Source organism: Phyllostomus hastatus, unplaced genomic scaffold, assembly GCF_019186645.2.
Source record: "Phyllostomus hastatus isolate PE091 unplaced genomic scaffold, TTU_PhHast_1.1 phas_scaffold_60, whole genome shotgun sequence".
Classification (NCBI taxonomy): Eukaryota; Metazoa; Chordata; class Mammalia; order Chiroptera; family Phyllostomidae; genus Phyllostomus; species Phyllostomus hastatus.
The window spans coordinates 2,923,631-2,938,744 of NW_025334038.1; the positions used below are offsets into that span (position 1 = coordinate 2,923,631).

At 36.8% G+C, this 15,114-nt stretch overlaps 1 protein-coding gene across 8 annotated transcripts in view; it reads left to right on the forward strand.

Annotated features, from left to right (window-relative positions):
- CUNH2orf76 (chromosome unknown C2orf76 homolog) overlaps positions 1-15,114 on the forward strand; it is a 96,839-nt gene that overhangs the window by 63,404 nt on the left and 18,321 nt on the right. For all 8 annotated transcript variants that reach the window (XM_045826080.1, XM_045826079.1, XM_045826083.1 and 5 more), the window contains one exon: positions 8,878-8,928. In XM_045826080.1, coding sequence (XP_045682036.1) covers positions 8,878-8,928 — 51 coding nt within the window. The remainder of the gene's footprint in view (positions 1-8,877; positions 8,929-15,114) is intronic.

Here is a 15,114-nt window from a genome sequence, read left to right on the forward strand (position 1 = left end):
AATGGGATTGTTTTCTTAGTTTCTCTTTCTGATAGTTCATTATTAGTGTATAAAAATGCCACTGATTTTTGAATATTAATTTTGTAGCCTGCTACTTTGCTGAATTCATTTATTAGCTCCAGTAGCTTTTTGGTGGAGTCTTTAGGGTTTTCTATGTACAATATCATGTCTTCTGTGAAAAATGACAAATGCATTTTCTACATCTATTGATACGATTATATGGTTTTTAGTCTTCATTTTGTTTATGTGGTGTGTCATGTTAATTGATTTGTGGATATTGTACTAACCTTGTATCTCCAGAATAAATCCTACTTGACCATAGTGTATGATATTTTTATGGATCTGGCTTGCTAATATTTTGTTGAGGATTTTAGCATCTATTTTTATCAGGGATATTGGTCTATAATTTTTTCTTTGTAGTGTCTTTATCTGGTTTTGGAATTAGGATAATACTGGCCTCATAAAATCAGCTTGGGAGTTTTCCCTCCAGATGGCCAATAGACATATGAAAAAATGCTCAATGTTAAACCACAATGAGATATCACCTCACACTTGCCAGAATGGGTACCATCAATAAATCAACAAACAAGTACTGATGAGGATGTGGCGAAAGGGGAACCCTTCTTTTCATTTTTTTAGGTTCAACTGTTGATAGTTCTGAGTTTGTTGTCATTTTACTCTTCATAGCTTTGATCCTCTTCTTTGTCTTAGATAAGTCCCTTTAACATTTCATTTAATAAAGTCTTGGTGATGATGAACTCCTTTAATTTGACCTTATTTGGGAAGCACTTTATCTGCCCTTTCATTCTAAATGATAGCTTTGCTGGATAGAATAATCTTGGATGTAGGTCCATGCCTTTCATGACTTTGAATACTTCTTTCTAAGCTCTTCTTGCCCATAAAGTTTCTTTTGAAGGATCAGCTGATCGTCTTATGGGAAGTCCTTTCTAGATAACTGTCTCCTTTTCTCTTGCTGCTTTTAAGATTCTCTCCTTCTTTTTCATCTTGGGCCATGTAATTATTATGTGCCTTGGTGTGTGCTTCCTTGGGTCCAACTTCTTGGGGACTCTCTGGGCTTCCTGGACTTTGTGAAAGTCTATTACCTTTGTCAGATTAGGGAAGTTCTCCATTATTTTTTCAAATAAGTTTTCAATTTCTTGCTCTTCCTATCCTTCTGGCACCCCTCTGATTTGGATTGAAACATTTAAAGTTGTCCTGGAGGTTCCTAAGCCTCTCCTCATGTTTTTGAACTCTTGTTTATTCATTCTGTTTTGGTTGAATGTTTATTTCTTCCTTCTGTTCCAAATCATTGAGTCCCAGTTTCATTCCCTTCACTGTTGGTTCTCTGTATATTTTTCTATATTTCACTTTGCATAGCCTTTACTCTATTTTGCATCTGTACTCAATCATTTCTGTGAGAATTCTGATTACCAGTGTTTTGAATTCTGCATCTGATAGGTTGGCTGTTTCCTCATTGCTTACTTCTTTTTCTGGCGTTTTGATCTGCTTTTTCATGTGGACCATATTTCTTTGTCTTGGTGTGCCTATTATGTTGTAGGGGGCGGAACCTTAGTTATTTGTCAAGTTGAGGCAACCCACTTTGTTTCGTTGTAGCACTGCATGTAGGGAAGAGGTCAGAGAGGGAACAATGCCACTTGCTTGGCTCTCGCCCCACTCTCAGTCACTTCCCCTGCTACCCACAAGCAAATTGGGCCCTTCCGGTGTGCATTCCCCAGGTGAGTGGCTTTGTCTACGGTTTAGGATCACGTGGGTCCCTCCAAAGAACTCTCCTGAGGGCTGAGAGTTTCTACTACTTCCACAACCCCCACAGATTTTTACACCCAAAGGCTTTGAGGCTTTAGTTCCCTGTGCTGAAATTATGGGTTGCACAGTTTGTCTTGCTCCCCAGTTGTTCCTCCTGTGCAAATATGGGAATGCTCAGCCCTCTAGCTGCTGCCTCACCCACCTGGTCTATCGCCTTGTTGCACTTCCTCTCCTCCCATTCCCCATCTCCGCCCCTCCTACTGGTCTGGATAAATGTTTCTGCTTTAACTTCTTGGTTGTCGGACTTCCACACAGTTCAATTTTCTGGTGGTTGTGTTTTTTTTGTTTTTAAATTTGTTGTTGTCCTTGTTTTGGTCGTGGGAGGAAGCAAAGTGTATCTACCTCTGCCTCTATCTTGACTGGAAGTCTGCACTTTAAGTATAAAGAAAAAATCAATTGAAGGTAAAAGTATGAAAAAGTTATACCATGTTAATTACTTATCTAAGGAAAGCTGTAATAACTATGTTAATATCAGATCAAGTAGATTTCAGAGTAAAGAATATTAGTAGGGATAATTACTATCACTTTATAATGATAAAGTATCAATTAGAAAAGAGGACTTTCCCTGGCTGGTGTAACCCAGTGGATTGAGCATGGCCTGTGAACCAAAGGACCGCTAGTTTGATTCCTAGTCAGGGCACATGCCTGGGTTGCAGGCCAGGTTCCCAGTGTGGGCCAGGTGAGAGGCAACCACACACTGATGTTTCTCTCCTTCTCTTTCTCCCTCCCTTCTCCTCTCTAAATAAATAAATAAATAAAATCTTAAAAAAGAAAAGAGGACTTAATGATCCCAAATATGTAGGCACCTAATAACAGCTTCAAATGAGAGAGCAAAAACACAAGTTATCAGTATCAGGAATGAAAGTTGTGATTCTCTACAGATAATAAAGGAATATTTTGAATACCTTTATGCCATAAATATGTTTTCCTAGATAAGTAGACACATTCATTGAAAGACCCAGACTACCAAAGCTCACTAAAGAAGAAAAAGACAACCTCAATCATCCTGTATTATTTTAAAATGAACAGTAGTTGAAATAAACTCCATTCCCAGATGGCTTCACTGGTAAATTCTGTCATACATTTAAAGAAGAAATAATCCTAATTCTATAGACACTCTTCCAGAAAATTAAAGAGGAGGGAATATTTCTCAACTCATTCTCTGAGGCCACACTCACTCTGATATGAAAATCAGAGAAAGAAATTAGAAGAGGAGTGGTGGTGGGAAGCTACTGACTAATAGCTTTCTTGTATAGAAATGTACATATGAGTTACCAAATTTAAGCAAATCAACTACAACAATGCTTAAGAAGGAATAATACATCATGATCATGTGGGGCTTATCCTAGAAATTCAAAGGTGGTTTATGATTCAAAAATCAATATAATTCATCATATTAATAGATTAAGAAAGAATAACCATATGATTGTTTCAGTGGATGAAGACAAAAATGCAGCCTCCATTCCTGGTAGAAACTCTCAGGAAAGTAGGAATAGAAAGGAACTTTCTCTGCCTGATTAAGGATATTTATGAAAAACTGGCACCCAACATCATACTTATGATGAAAGACGGAGTGCTTTCCTCCTAACGTTAGGAATCCGGCTGGGGTATCTGCTAGTGATCACTTTATTGAGCATTGCACTGGAGGTTCTAACCAGTTCTTTCAGGCAAGAAAAAGATAAAAGGCATCCATACTAGAAAGGAAGAAGTCAAGTTGTCATTATTCACTGTTGACATGATAATCTATATAGAAAACCCTATAGAATCTGTAAAAACACTACTAGAAATAATAAAAGCTTAGCAGTGTTATAGGATACAAAGTCAACATGCAAAAATCAATTGTGTTACTAGTAATATGCAGTTGGAAACTGAAAAAATTATAGCTTCCAAAATATGAAAAACATACTTTTGACAAATGTTTAAAACTTTTACACTGAAAACTCTAAAACATCACTGAAAGTTAAAAAAACCTAAGTAAATGAAGAGATATACTATGTTTATGGATCAGAAAAATCAATATGGTTAAGATGTCACATCTCCTCAAAATCATGTCTATTTCCAATCTCAATCAGAATCTCAGCAGGCTTTTTTTCCCCTTTCAAATGATGTCAAACATACTCTAAACTCTAGAAATAAGTTATTCTAACTTATTCATAAATTTGTACGTAAAGTAAAAAAGACTCATAGAATAACTCAGGAAGAAAAGAAGTTGGAGGAATTACACTATCTGATTTCATGACTTAACTAATATAAAGCTCTATTCAGACAGTAGTATATGCAGCATTGATACATAGATGACATATATATCATTGAAAAAAATAGTCCAGAAATAGACATACACATATGTGTTCAACTGATTTTTAAGCAGACATTTTCTAGGAAGAGGTGATCTTTCCAAAAAATATTCTGGAACATTTGGATATCTATATGCAAATAAATGAACCCCAACTCTTACCTCCTACCATATACAAAAACAACTTGGAATTGGTAAGACCTAAATATAGAAGCTGGAACTATAAAAATTCGGAAGGAAAACAGGAGAAAATCTTAGAGACTGATTTTGGTACAAATTTCTTAAATACAGAATGATGATCACAAACTGAAAAAATTTATTCAGACTTTATTAAAATAAAAACTCTTGCTCTTCAAAGTATACTATTAAGAAAATGAAAAGGCAAACCACAAACTTGGAGAAAATATTTATGAAACATATATCCAACAAGGGACTTGTTTCTAGAATAATAATAGTTAAAATGAATTTTTGCAGCTCAAATAAGACTTACAACCCAATTAAAAAATGGACAAAAGATGTGAACAGACACTTCACCAAAGAACATATATATATATGATGGCAAATATGCACATACAGTGATACTTATTAATCTTGAGTGAAATGCAAATTAAAACCACAGTGAGCATACACCACCTCTAAAATGGCTAAAATTAAAGAGTTTTATTAATTAAACTAAGTTTTTGGCAGGATCCTAGAAAGAACTGAAAATGATACACTGATAGTGGGAATGTTAAAAAGGTACCACTTTGGAAGATGATTTGGCAGTATCTTAAAGTTAACACATGTACCTCCCATACAATTCAGACATCCCACTTCTATGTCAGGTGGAAATACATGTCTCCGTATGAGTACTCATAGCCTTACTTGTAGTAATGCAAAATGAGAAATGACTTTTTCCATAAGGAACTATTTGGTCTTTTTCTTTTCTTCCTCAAGCACTTTTGTTTCTGTTTCCATTACAGCTCCTATCTTACCATAATGTCTTGTCTTTCTTTTCTTCTGCTATTGCAGAGGAGGACTGCTTTAGTTCTGCCCTTCTCAGTGCAGCAGAATGGGTGCTAGGAGGGCTGGATTCTTTTCTTAGCTCTTGACACTGTGGGCTGACCAATTGCCTTCTTGGGGTGTCCATGTTCTTAATTACTGATCAAAGGGATTAAATTACATGTATTCATTCATGAATATTTTTGAGCACCTGTCATGTCCCAGGTACTCTTTTAAGTATTAGCAACTCAATAAAGAAAGTAGGCTGTGTTCTCTGCCCTCATGTAACCTGTATTCATTAACCTATTATATGCCAGCCACTGTCTTAGGTTTGGGGAAGACAGGCTTTATTGTCTTAATCTCAAGAAATTTATGAATTATTAGGGAAAAAGACCAAAATAAGTAAACAGACAAAACTAAAATTGTAAAAATTATTCTGAGGTAAACAATATGAAAGGGGACCCGTCTTTTAGCTGGGCTGTCAGGGAAGGCCTCTGTGGTGGTGACACCCAAGCGGAGATCTAGAAGACAAAGAGAAAAGGGGCTCGGTCCTATCTCTTCTCCCAGAAGTGTAGATTGAACATAACACAATGGTCTGATTCCTTCGATTTTAGACATCTGTAAATGATAATGGTTTTGTGGAGTAGCTATTCTTTACTTCACCCCTTCAGGGGGCTTTCATTGTCTTTTTCAGGAAATATAAATGTCATTTAGTTTATTGCCATTTATATGGCAAATAAGGAGATTTAATTCTCCTTTTTGAAGTTTAATTAATACACCTTTGGCCCATACTTCATAAGTGAATGGGAAACCAAAAGGATAAAATGAAGCTTCTGTACTCTGGTAGGCCAAATGTGGCTTGAACAGGAGAATCAGACTTGGAAGCTTATTGGCCTGTAGTGATTTAAAAGTCAGAAAAATTTCACCTAAATCCCCAGCCTTTGAGCGTTTCCACTTAAATCTTTAGGCAGCCAATTAGAACTGAATGGCAGCAGCCATCTCTGATAAAATATGTCCACCGATGTTTGTTGGCATCAATTCAGCACCAATAGGAATCCACTGTTTGGGTATGGTGAAGAAGGAAATTATTCAGTGCAGACAGCTCCATTGTGATACAACAGGGCTGTGAGAACAGCATGGCTGTGGAACAGCTCAATAGTGTTATAGCTCAATTATGAAGCAGCACAGCTGTGAGGTGGTGCTCAGGAGATGCAGCTCTTCTCTGTTCCCGTGTGCTCCACTTGCTCCTGTTCACTCTGCTCTGCCCTGTGCCATGCTGTGCCCTCCTGCTCTGTGCTGGTCTACTCCAGTCTGCCTGCTCTGCTGTGCTCTGTTGTGGTCTGGCTAGACATCTTTGGTGTTTTCATCTTTGGTGTTTAGTCTCTGGTGTTTTAGCTCCAGCCAAGGAAATGCAGTATTTAGTCTTCGGTGGAAAGGGAAAAGGTTTACACAGACAGAAGTTGCCACCCCTGGTCCCTGATTGGTTGATCTTTGTGCAAATAAGGAGTCCAAATTCTCACAGTTTTATTCAAAAGGCACTGTCCTGACTGGTCAAAATGGAGCTGCTCTGATTGATTGGTGGAGATGCTGTGTAGCTCTGACTGGATGGGGAAAGCCTCAGTCCTTTTGGTTAAAATACAACTTCAAGAACTTTGTAAGGGCTGGCTCAGATGGCAGGAACACAGTGTAGACAGGTAGTTGTGGGAAGCAGGCAGTTGGAAGCAGGTGGTTCAATGCAGGCTTCTCCCTGAAGTGCAGTTTGTGTGAGAGTCCCCTGTATAGAAATGGCTGCTAGGCTCTGCTTTTAAATTTGAGACCAGTTAGCTACCAGGAGCCCTTCTTTGTAGGTATGTTCTTATTGCAGGCTCCACAGGTGCATGCTGTCACCTCTCACGGCCACCTTCTGCTTCACTCACTGATGTCGTCTAGCTGGCCTCGTGTAAATTAGTTTGTCTAAGAATCATCTCAGGAAATTTTTATTTTATATTTAAACATTTGTTCTTGGAACCAGCCTGCTGGAAGTCTGATCTACCAGTGCTGGGCTGGGTTATTCTAATGTGCATCAGGAGAGAATCACACTCTTAAGACATAATCCTGGCTGTGAGCATACCTTTGTTACAGGATTTATACAGGAGTGTGGGCTTCCAAGAGTGGGGACTTGTTTTGGTAACTTCTTATTGACCTTGTCATTAAAATATCTGGTAGTAGATACTTTAAATACTTATAATATAAATGAATATATTGTATTTTAATTTCAGTATGTGTTTGACCTCTGAAAAGAAAATGTACTTAAAAAACATATTTCTAAATTCAGATGTATGGGTTTTTAAAGTTTTCTTTAATAGATAACACATTCATGTGGTTTTAAGATAAAAATATAAAAGGGACTTTACAGTGTAAAGTCTCCTTCCCAGTTCCATTCTCTGTCTGACCAGTACAGCATGCTCCCTCCCATAAAAGTATAAGAGCAAATTTTTATTTTTATTTTTCTTTCTTTTCAAAAGTTAGCTTAGTAAAAATAATGCTAAACCCTATGCCTTCTTTGCTCTCAACATATCTCGAAGATCTTATCATATTAACAGAGAGCTTCTTCCTCCTTTTTTAGTTGTTTTGGTTTTACAGTTGAAAAATGTTTCATTGTTTGGGCATATTACATTGTTTATTTAACAAGTATCCCCACTGAAGACATGTGGATTTTCCTAAGCACTTATTATTTTAAACAATGCTAAAGTTAGTACATTTCTATGTATGTCATTTCACACACACACGCATACACACACAGAAGAATGTGCAGTCTATATGATAAATTCTCCAAGTGGAATTGATGCACGTGTTATTTTAATGTCTATTACCAAATTGCCCTCTGTAGGGATTATAGCATCAGATGTTGTTAAAACTAATCTTGATATTTGGAACACTTCTAAAAAAATATTTACTGTGGTTTTGTTTTCTTTGTCAAGTTAGGTTATCTGAATTTTGGTAAGAGTAATGGATTGTTCTAGATCAGGGGTGTCAAATTCATTTTCACTGGTGGCCTCATCAGCCTCCAGGTTGCCTTTAAAGGGCCAAATGTAACTTTAAGACTGTATAAATGTAACTACTCCATTACAGTTAAGTGAGAGCTTGGTGCTGCCGCCGGGTAGAAACAAGGTGCAGGGCCGAATTAAACAAGGTGGAGGGCTGGGTTTGGCCTGCAGGCCTTTTGTTTGCCACCTGTGCTGTAGATCACTGGTTTTCACTACTAGCCAAAGACTCTCAAGGGGTTCCCAGATTTGTATGCTAAATGAACATCAGCTAGACAGAAAATAATATCTCACACATGTGTACTATATATTTCAAATGTACTCAATTGTATTTAAGTACACTTAAATTACATATTTAATTTACTTGTAAAAGTAAATATTTACTTGTAAATGTTCTGAATATTTACATATTTAAGTTACGTATATAATTTATTTGTAAATTACACTTAATTTACAAGTAAATTAAATATAATTTCAAATTGTATTTAATAAAATGCCAATTCATTTAATAGTGTTACTGAACTAAGAAGTTCAGCTAGTAACAGCTCAGCATCTAATCATTGTTTAGATGATTTAGTGGTTCCATTGTTTTAGATTACCTGGGACTTTGCTGGCACGTCAGGTTCATTTTGTGGCCCATCAGGTTTTTCAAAATAGCTTAGACTGGAGGCATAGGAGAACAGAAGCAAAAGACTATGCATATACTCTGAGTGTCTATTTGAGTATTTTGTAATAAAAGTAATCTTTTTCTTACAGATGTTCCTTTAAGGACCAGCCTGCCACCACCATTCAGAAATTATAAATATGGTAACAAATTTTTCTTATTCTTTTAAAATACATATTAATGTAAAGTTACATTAGTTTTGTCTTGATTTGAATTTAAATTTGGCTTTCAAAAATGAATTTATTATCTGTAAATAAAAACCAATATGGAAGTTTATTTAGAAATACAGGGAGTCTAGTAGTGTGTTGTTAAGGTAAATTGTAATCATGTGGGGAAGTCGCCTATTTGTGAGGAATAGCATGTTTGGCAAACTGTGTCAAAAAATGAATTTCTTTGCCAGGTAATCAAAAAAAGAGAAATGACTAAAGACTAGGAATTAAAAGATTTTTAAAAAGAGAGAGATTTAAGATTTTAAATGCCAGTAACTTTGAGCATGTTATATAGCAATTTTTATGTTGCAATTGTTGATTTTAAAATGTAGTAATAAGGCAGTAAGCTGGATTTCACTATTTGTTACAAAGATGGTACAATTAATTATTAACCTTCAGCACACTGATACTCCCCAAACTTTGAGACTTCTCTTGAGAATTATGATATACCTAATAAATATTTCTGCTAATTGGTGCAGACGTTTTAAAGTATAAATATTTTATTGCCTTAGATCAGTTTTTGGAATAGCTTTTAATTCTGTTCCCTTTTGGTAGAGCAACTTATGACCTAAAATTCTTTGAAATCACAGTCTTCCCTGTGCATATGCATTTTAATAACCAGAGACTAATTGTGAGGTCGTAAAGGATAGTCAAGAAGAGGTTGAAGGCACTGAGTGGAAAGTGCTTTGATTTATTGGACTTAAAGAATTTACATACTAAATATTGAGTAAGAGAAAGGAATAAAAAGCATGATTAAGTAAATATAAAATTTCTCAATTCTGGCTTTGATGGCATAATGCCTTAAGCTTTAATCAATCTACAGATGCCATTTCATTAGAATAATTATATATGGCTTCCATTTTTGTATGGTCTATATGTATATCCAAACTTGTGTTTCATGTGAATTCTTTTGACAAATAAGTTTTAGATAATGAAAGTATCAGAACATCTGACTATTAATCATTATGCTGGATGATGTACCTTTTACCTTATTAACATCCTGTCCTGGTATTCCTATACTATTAAGAGAAATTGGCAGAAAAAAATGAATACATTTATCTTGAAGAAATTAGAGAAGAGTTTTAGGGTTTAGACAGACTTCTAGTGATTCTGTCTAAGCTTGACTCTTCAGCAGTCTGCTGCTTTGTGTTCAATAAGAAAGGCCGAAGTGTTGTTTTCTTGCCTGTCATTGTCCTCCAGTACTGCTACATGCCCAGTGGGAGTAGAACATTTTGGGTGGTAGAGAGTGGAAAGGGTACAGAGGCGAATTTTGGTTTGTCAGTTGCTCTCTCCATGCCCTTGGATGAAGGGCTGGCTATAGAGAGTCTGAGATTTCTCAGAGCCCTTCATTTATTCATAAATGTCTTCCTCTCATTTAACTAGTATCTACATCTATTACTGATTTACTTTGACTAGACTGTGTGTTCCTACAGATAAGGGATTTTATTTTATTTTTAAATCCTTGTTGCCTAGACATGTCAGTTGTACAGTGTGGGGCTGCTAATCCTATTTGTTTTATAAGGCTGTATGAGATTAAACAGTGCACATGCAAACATGTTAAATACTCCACAAATATAAAATACTATTTTTATTTTCATTAAGTTACTTTCCTTAAAGGGTTTGCATTAAGGAAACAATACCCACAGATATTGTTTCTGTTAATAATGAAGATTTTGAAGAAGTAAAAACAAGTGAAAGAGTTTTTAACAAAGAAAGGGACACTAATACAACATGTTTTGCTAGCTTGTCATTTCTCCTTTCTTACCCTGATTCCAAGTCTTACCAATTTCTGTTAGAGAGAAAAATCTGGTGAAAATTTCTGTTAAAGCATTTATTTTCTGGGACTTCCAGCCAAGATGGAGACATAGGTAGACACACTGTGCCTCCTCGTACAACCAAGATAGGGATGACAACAACAATTTAGAAACAGAATAACAACCAGAAGTGACAGAAAATTGAACTGTAAGGAAGTCAGATAACCAAGAAGTTAAAATAGACATGTTCATCCAGACCAGTAGGAGGGGCAGAGTCGGGCAGCCAGGCGGAGAGGGGTCGCGTGGCACAAAGAGCATTGGGACCAGGCGCATAAGACCGCAGCAGGCAGACCCTGGGCGCACAAGTGGCAACTGGCAGACCCAGCGAGGCGGCAATTGTGAAGCAAGGCACTGCGTGCAACCCAGGATCCCAGTGCTGTGAAATAGAGCCTTGGGGCACTGATTGAAAACACCTGTGGGGGTTGAGGCACAGGGAGAAACTCCTGGCCTCACAGGTGAGGTCGTTGGAAAGACCCACAGGGTACACAAGCCCACCCACACAGGAATCAGCACCAGAAAGGTCCAGTTTGTTTGGGGGAAGCAGTGGAAGGGACTGAAATGGGCAGAGAGCACAGCAAGTGCCATTGTTCCCTCTCGGACCCATCCCCACATACAGCATCACAACCCAGTGACTGGGCTGACATGGCCTGGTGAACACCTAAGGCTCCGCCCCTCATACATAACAGGCGTGACCAGACCAAAAAAAAAAAAAGATGGCTCAAACAGAAGAACAAATGAAAGCCCCAAAACCGATCCTTTTAAGCGACTGAGAGATAGCCAACCTATCAGATGCACAGTTCAAAACACTGGTGATCAGGATGTTCACAGAATTGGTTGTTTTTGGTCACAAATTAGATGAAAAAATGAAGGCTACAATAAGTGAAATGAAGAAAAATACACAGGGAACCAATAGTGATGGAAAGAAAGCTGGATCTCACATCAATGGAGTAGACCAGAAGGAAGGAAGAAACAACCACATAGAAAATGAAGAAATAAGAATTCAAAAAAATGAGGAAAGGCTTAGAAACCTCTGGGACATCTTGAAACCTTCCAACATCCGAATTATAGGGATACCAGAAGGAGAAGAAGAAGAAGAACAAGTGGAAAATTTATTTGAACAAATAATAAAGGAGAACTTCCCCAGTCTGGCAAAGGAAATAGACTTCCAGGGAGTCCAGGAAGCTCAGAGAAGTCCAAAGAAGGTAGACCCAAAAAGGAACACACCAAGGCACATCATCATTACATTATCCAAGGTAAAAATGAAGGAGAGAATCCTAGAAGCAGCAAGAGACAAGGAGACAGTAACCTACAAAGGAGTTCCCATAAGACTATCAGCTGATTTCTCAAAAGAGACCTTACAGGCAAGAAGGGGCTGGAAAGAAGTATTTCAAGTCATGAAAGGCAAGGACCTACATCCAAGATATCTCTATCCAGCAAAGCTTTTATTTAGAATAGAAGGGCACATAAAGTGCTTCTCAGATAAGGTCAAGTTAAAGGAGTTCATCATCACCAAGCCCTTATTTTATGAAATGTTAAAGGGATTTATCTAAGAAAAAGAAGATAAACGTGTAGTAAAATGACAGCAAACTCACAATTATTAATAACCACACCTAAAACAAAAACAAAGAAACTGAGCAAACAAATAGAACTGGAACAGAACCACATAAATGGAGGGCACATGGAGGGTTAGCGACAGGGGAGTGGGAGGAGGAGAGAAGGGGAAAAGGTACAGAGAACAAGTAATATAGATAGTAGGTAGAAAATAGACAGGGGGTGGGTAAGAATAGTATGGGAAATGTAGAAGCTAATGAACTTATAAATATGACACATGGACATGTACTAAAGTGGGGGAATGTGGGTGGGAGGTGGTGTGCACGGTGGAGGGGAGTGAAGGGGGAAAATGGGACAACTGTAATAACATAATCAATAAAATATATTTTAAATAAATAAGTGAATGAATGAAAAATTAAACAAAAAAGAAATATGGCCTAAATGAAAGACCATATCAAAACTCCAGATAAGGAAGTAAACAAAATGGAGATTAGCAATCTATAAGATGCAGAGTTCAAAACGCTGTTCATAGGGATGTTCAAGGAGCTCAGGACCACAACAGCATAAAAAAGATCCCGTCAGAAATGAAGGATACACTGACTGAAATAAAGAACAATTTAGAGGGAAACAACAGTACAGTGGATGAAGCTGAGAAGCAAATCAATGATTTGGAATATAAGGACACAAAAGACAACCAATCAGAACAACAAGAAGAAACAAGAACCCCCCCAAAAAGACAGTATAAACAGCCTGTGGAACAACTTACAGTGATCCATATCCATATCATTGGGTGCCAGAAGCATTAGAGAAAGAGCAAGAAATTAAAAATCTGTTTGAAAAAATAATGGAAGAGAACTTCCCTAATTTGGTGAAGGAAATAGACATGCAAGTGCAAAAAGCACAGAGAATCCCAAACAAGATGGATGCAAAGAGGCCCACTGCAAGACACATCATAATTAAAATGCTAAAGGTTAAAGATATAAATAGAGAATATTAAAAGCAGCAAGAGAAAGAAGTTAATTACCTACAGGGGAGTTCCCATAAGACTGCCAGCTCATTTCCCAAAAGAAAATGTTCTGTCTAGAAGGAATTGGCAAGAAGTATTCAAAGTGATGAAAAGCAGGGACCTACAGCCAAGATTGCTGTACGCAACAAAGCTATCATTTAGAGTCAGAGAGCAGATAAAGAGTTTCCCGGACAAGAAAAAGTTGAAGGAATTTGTCATCACCAAACCATTATTATATGAAATGTCAAAGGAACTTGTTGAAGAAAAAGAAGAGGATCAAAACTATGAACAATAAAAACATTTATCAACAATTGAATCTAAAAAACAAACCAAACAAACAAGAAGAACAGACCCAGAACCATGGATCCTGAGAGCGTTTTGATGGTTGCCAGATGGGAGGGGAGTGTGGAGAATGGGTGAAGAGGTAAGGGGATTAAGAAGTACAAATTGGTAGTTACAGAATACCCATGGGGATGTCAAGTACAGTATAGGAAATGGAATAGTCAACTTATACATGTGACCCATGGATATGAACAATGGTGTGGGGTTTGCTTGAGGGAGTAAGGGGTGCTGGGTGGAGGAGGAAAATTGGGGTAACTGTAATAACATAATTAATAAAATAATTTTTTAAAAAAAGAAAGAACTTAAAACTGATTATTATAGAAATATGAAGGATTATAAGAAAATACTGTGAACAATTATATGCCAACAAATTGGACAACCTGGGTGAAATGGATAAATTCCTAGAAACACACAATCTTCCAAAACTGAATCAGGAAGAATCAGAAAACCCGAATAGACCAGTTACAACTAATGAAATTGAAGCAGTAATCCAAAACTCCTAGCAAACAAAAGGCCTTGACTGAATGGCTTCACAGGTTAATTTTATTTAACATTCAAGGAAGAACTAATGCCTATCCTTCTCAAACTATTCCAAGAAATTCAAGAGAAGACTAAGCTCATTTCATAAGGCCAGCATTATCCTAATTTCATAATCAGGTATAGACACTACAAAGAAAGAAAACTATAGGCCAATATCCCTGGTAAACATAGATGCTAAATCATCAACAAAATATTAGCAAACTGGATCCAGCAGTACATACACCATGATCAATTGGGATTTATTCCTGGGTTGAAAAGTTAGTACAATATTAGCAAATCAGTAAACATGATGCATCATATAAACAAAATGAAGGATAAAAATCACATGATCATATCGATCATTTCACAAAAAGCACTTAATAAAATCCAGCACTCATTTATGATAAAAACCCTCAGTAACATGGGAATAGAAGGATCATACCTCAACATTATAAAGGCCATATATGACAGACCCACAGCCAACATCATACTCGATGGGCAATAACTAAAAACATTTTCCTTAAGATTAGGAACAAGATGATGTTTGCTTTTACCACTCTTATTTAACATAGAACTGGAAGTTCTAGGCATGACATTGAAACAAGATGAAATAAGAGGCATCCAAATTGGAAAGGAGGAAGTAAAACTGTCATCATTTGCAGACTACATGATAATGTGTACAGGAAACCCTAACATTTCAGGATATAAAATTAACATTCAGAAATCAGTGCCATTTCTATAGACCAATAATGAACTATCAGAGAATTAAGAAAACAATCCCATTTATTATTGCAACAAAAAACAAGGTACCCATGAATACATTTAACAAAGGAGTTAAGAGATCAGTACTAGGAAAATTATAAGACACTGAAGGAAAAAACTGAAGCA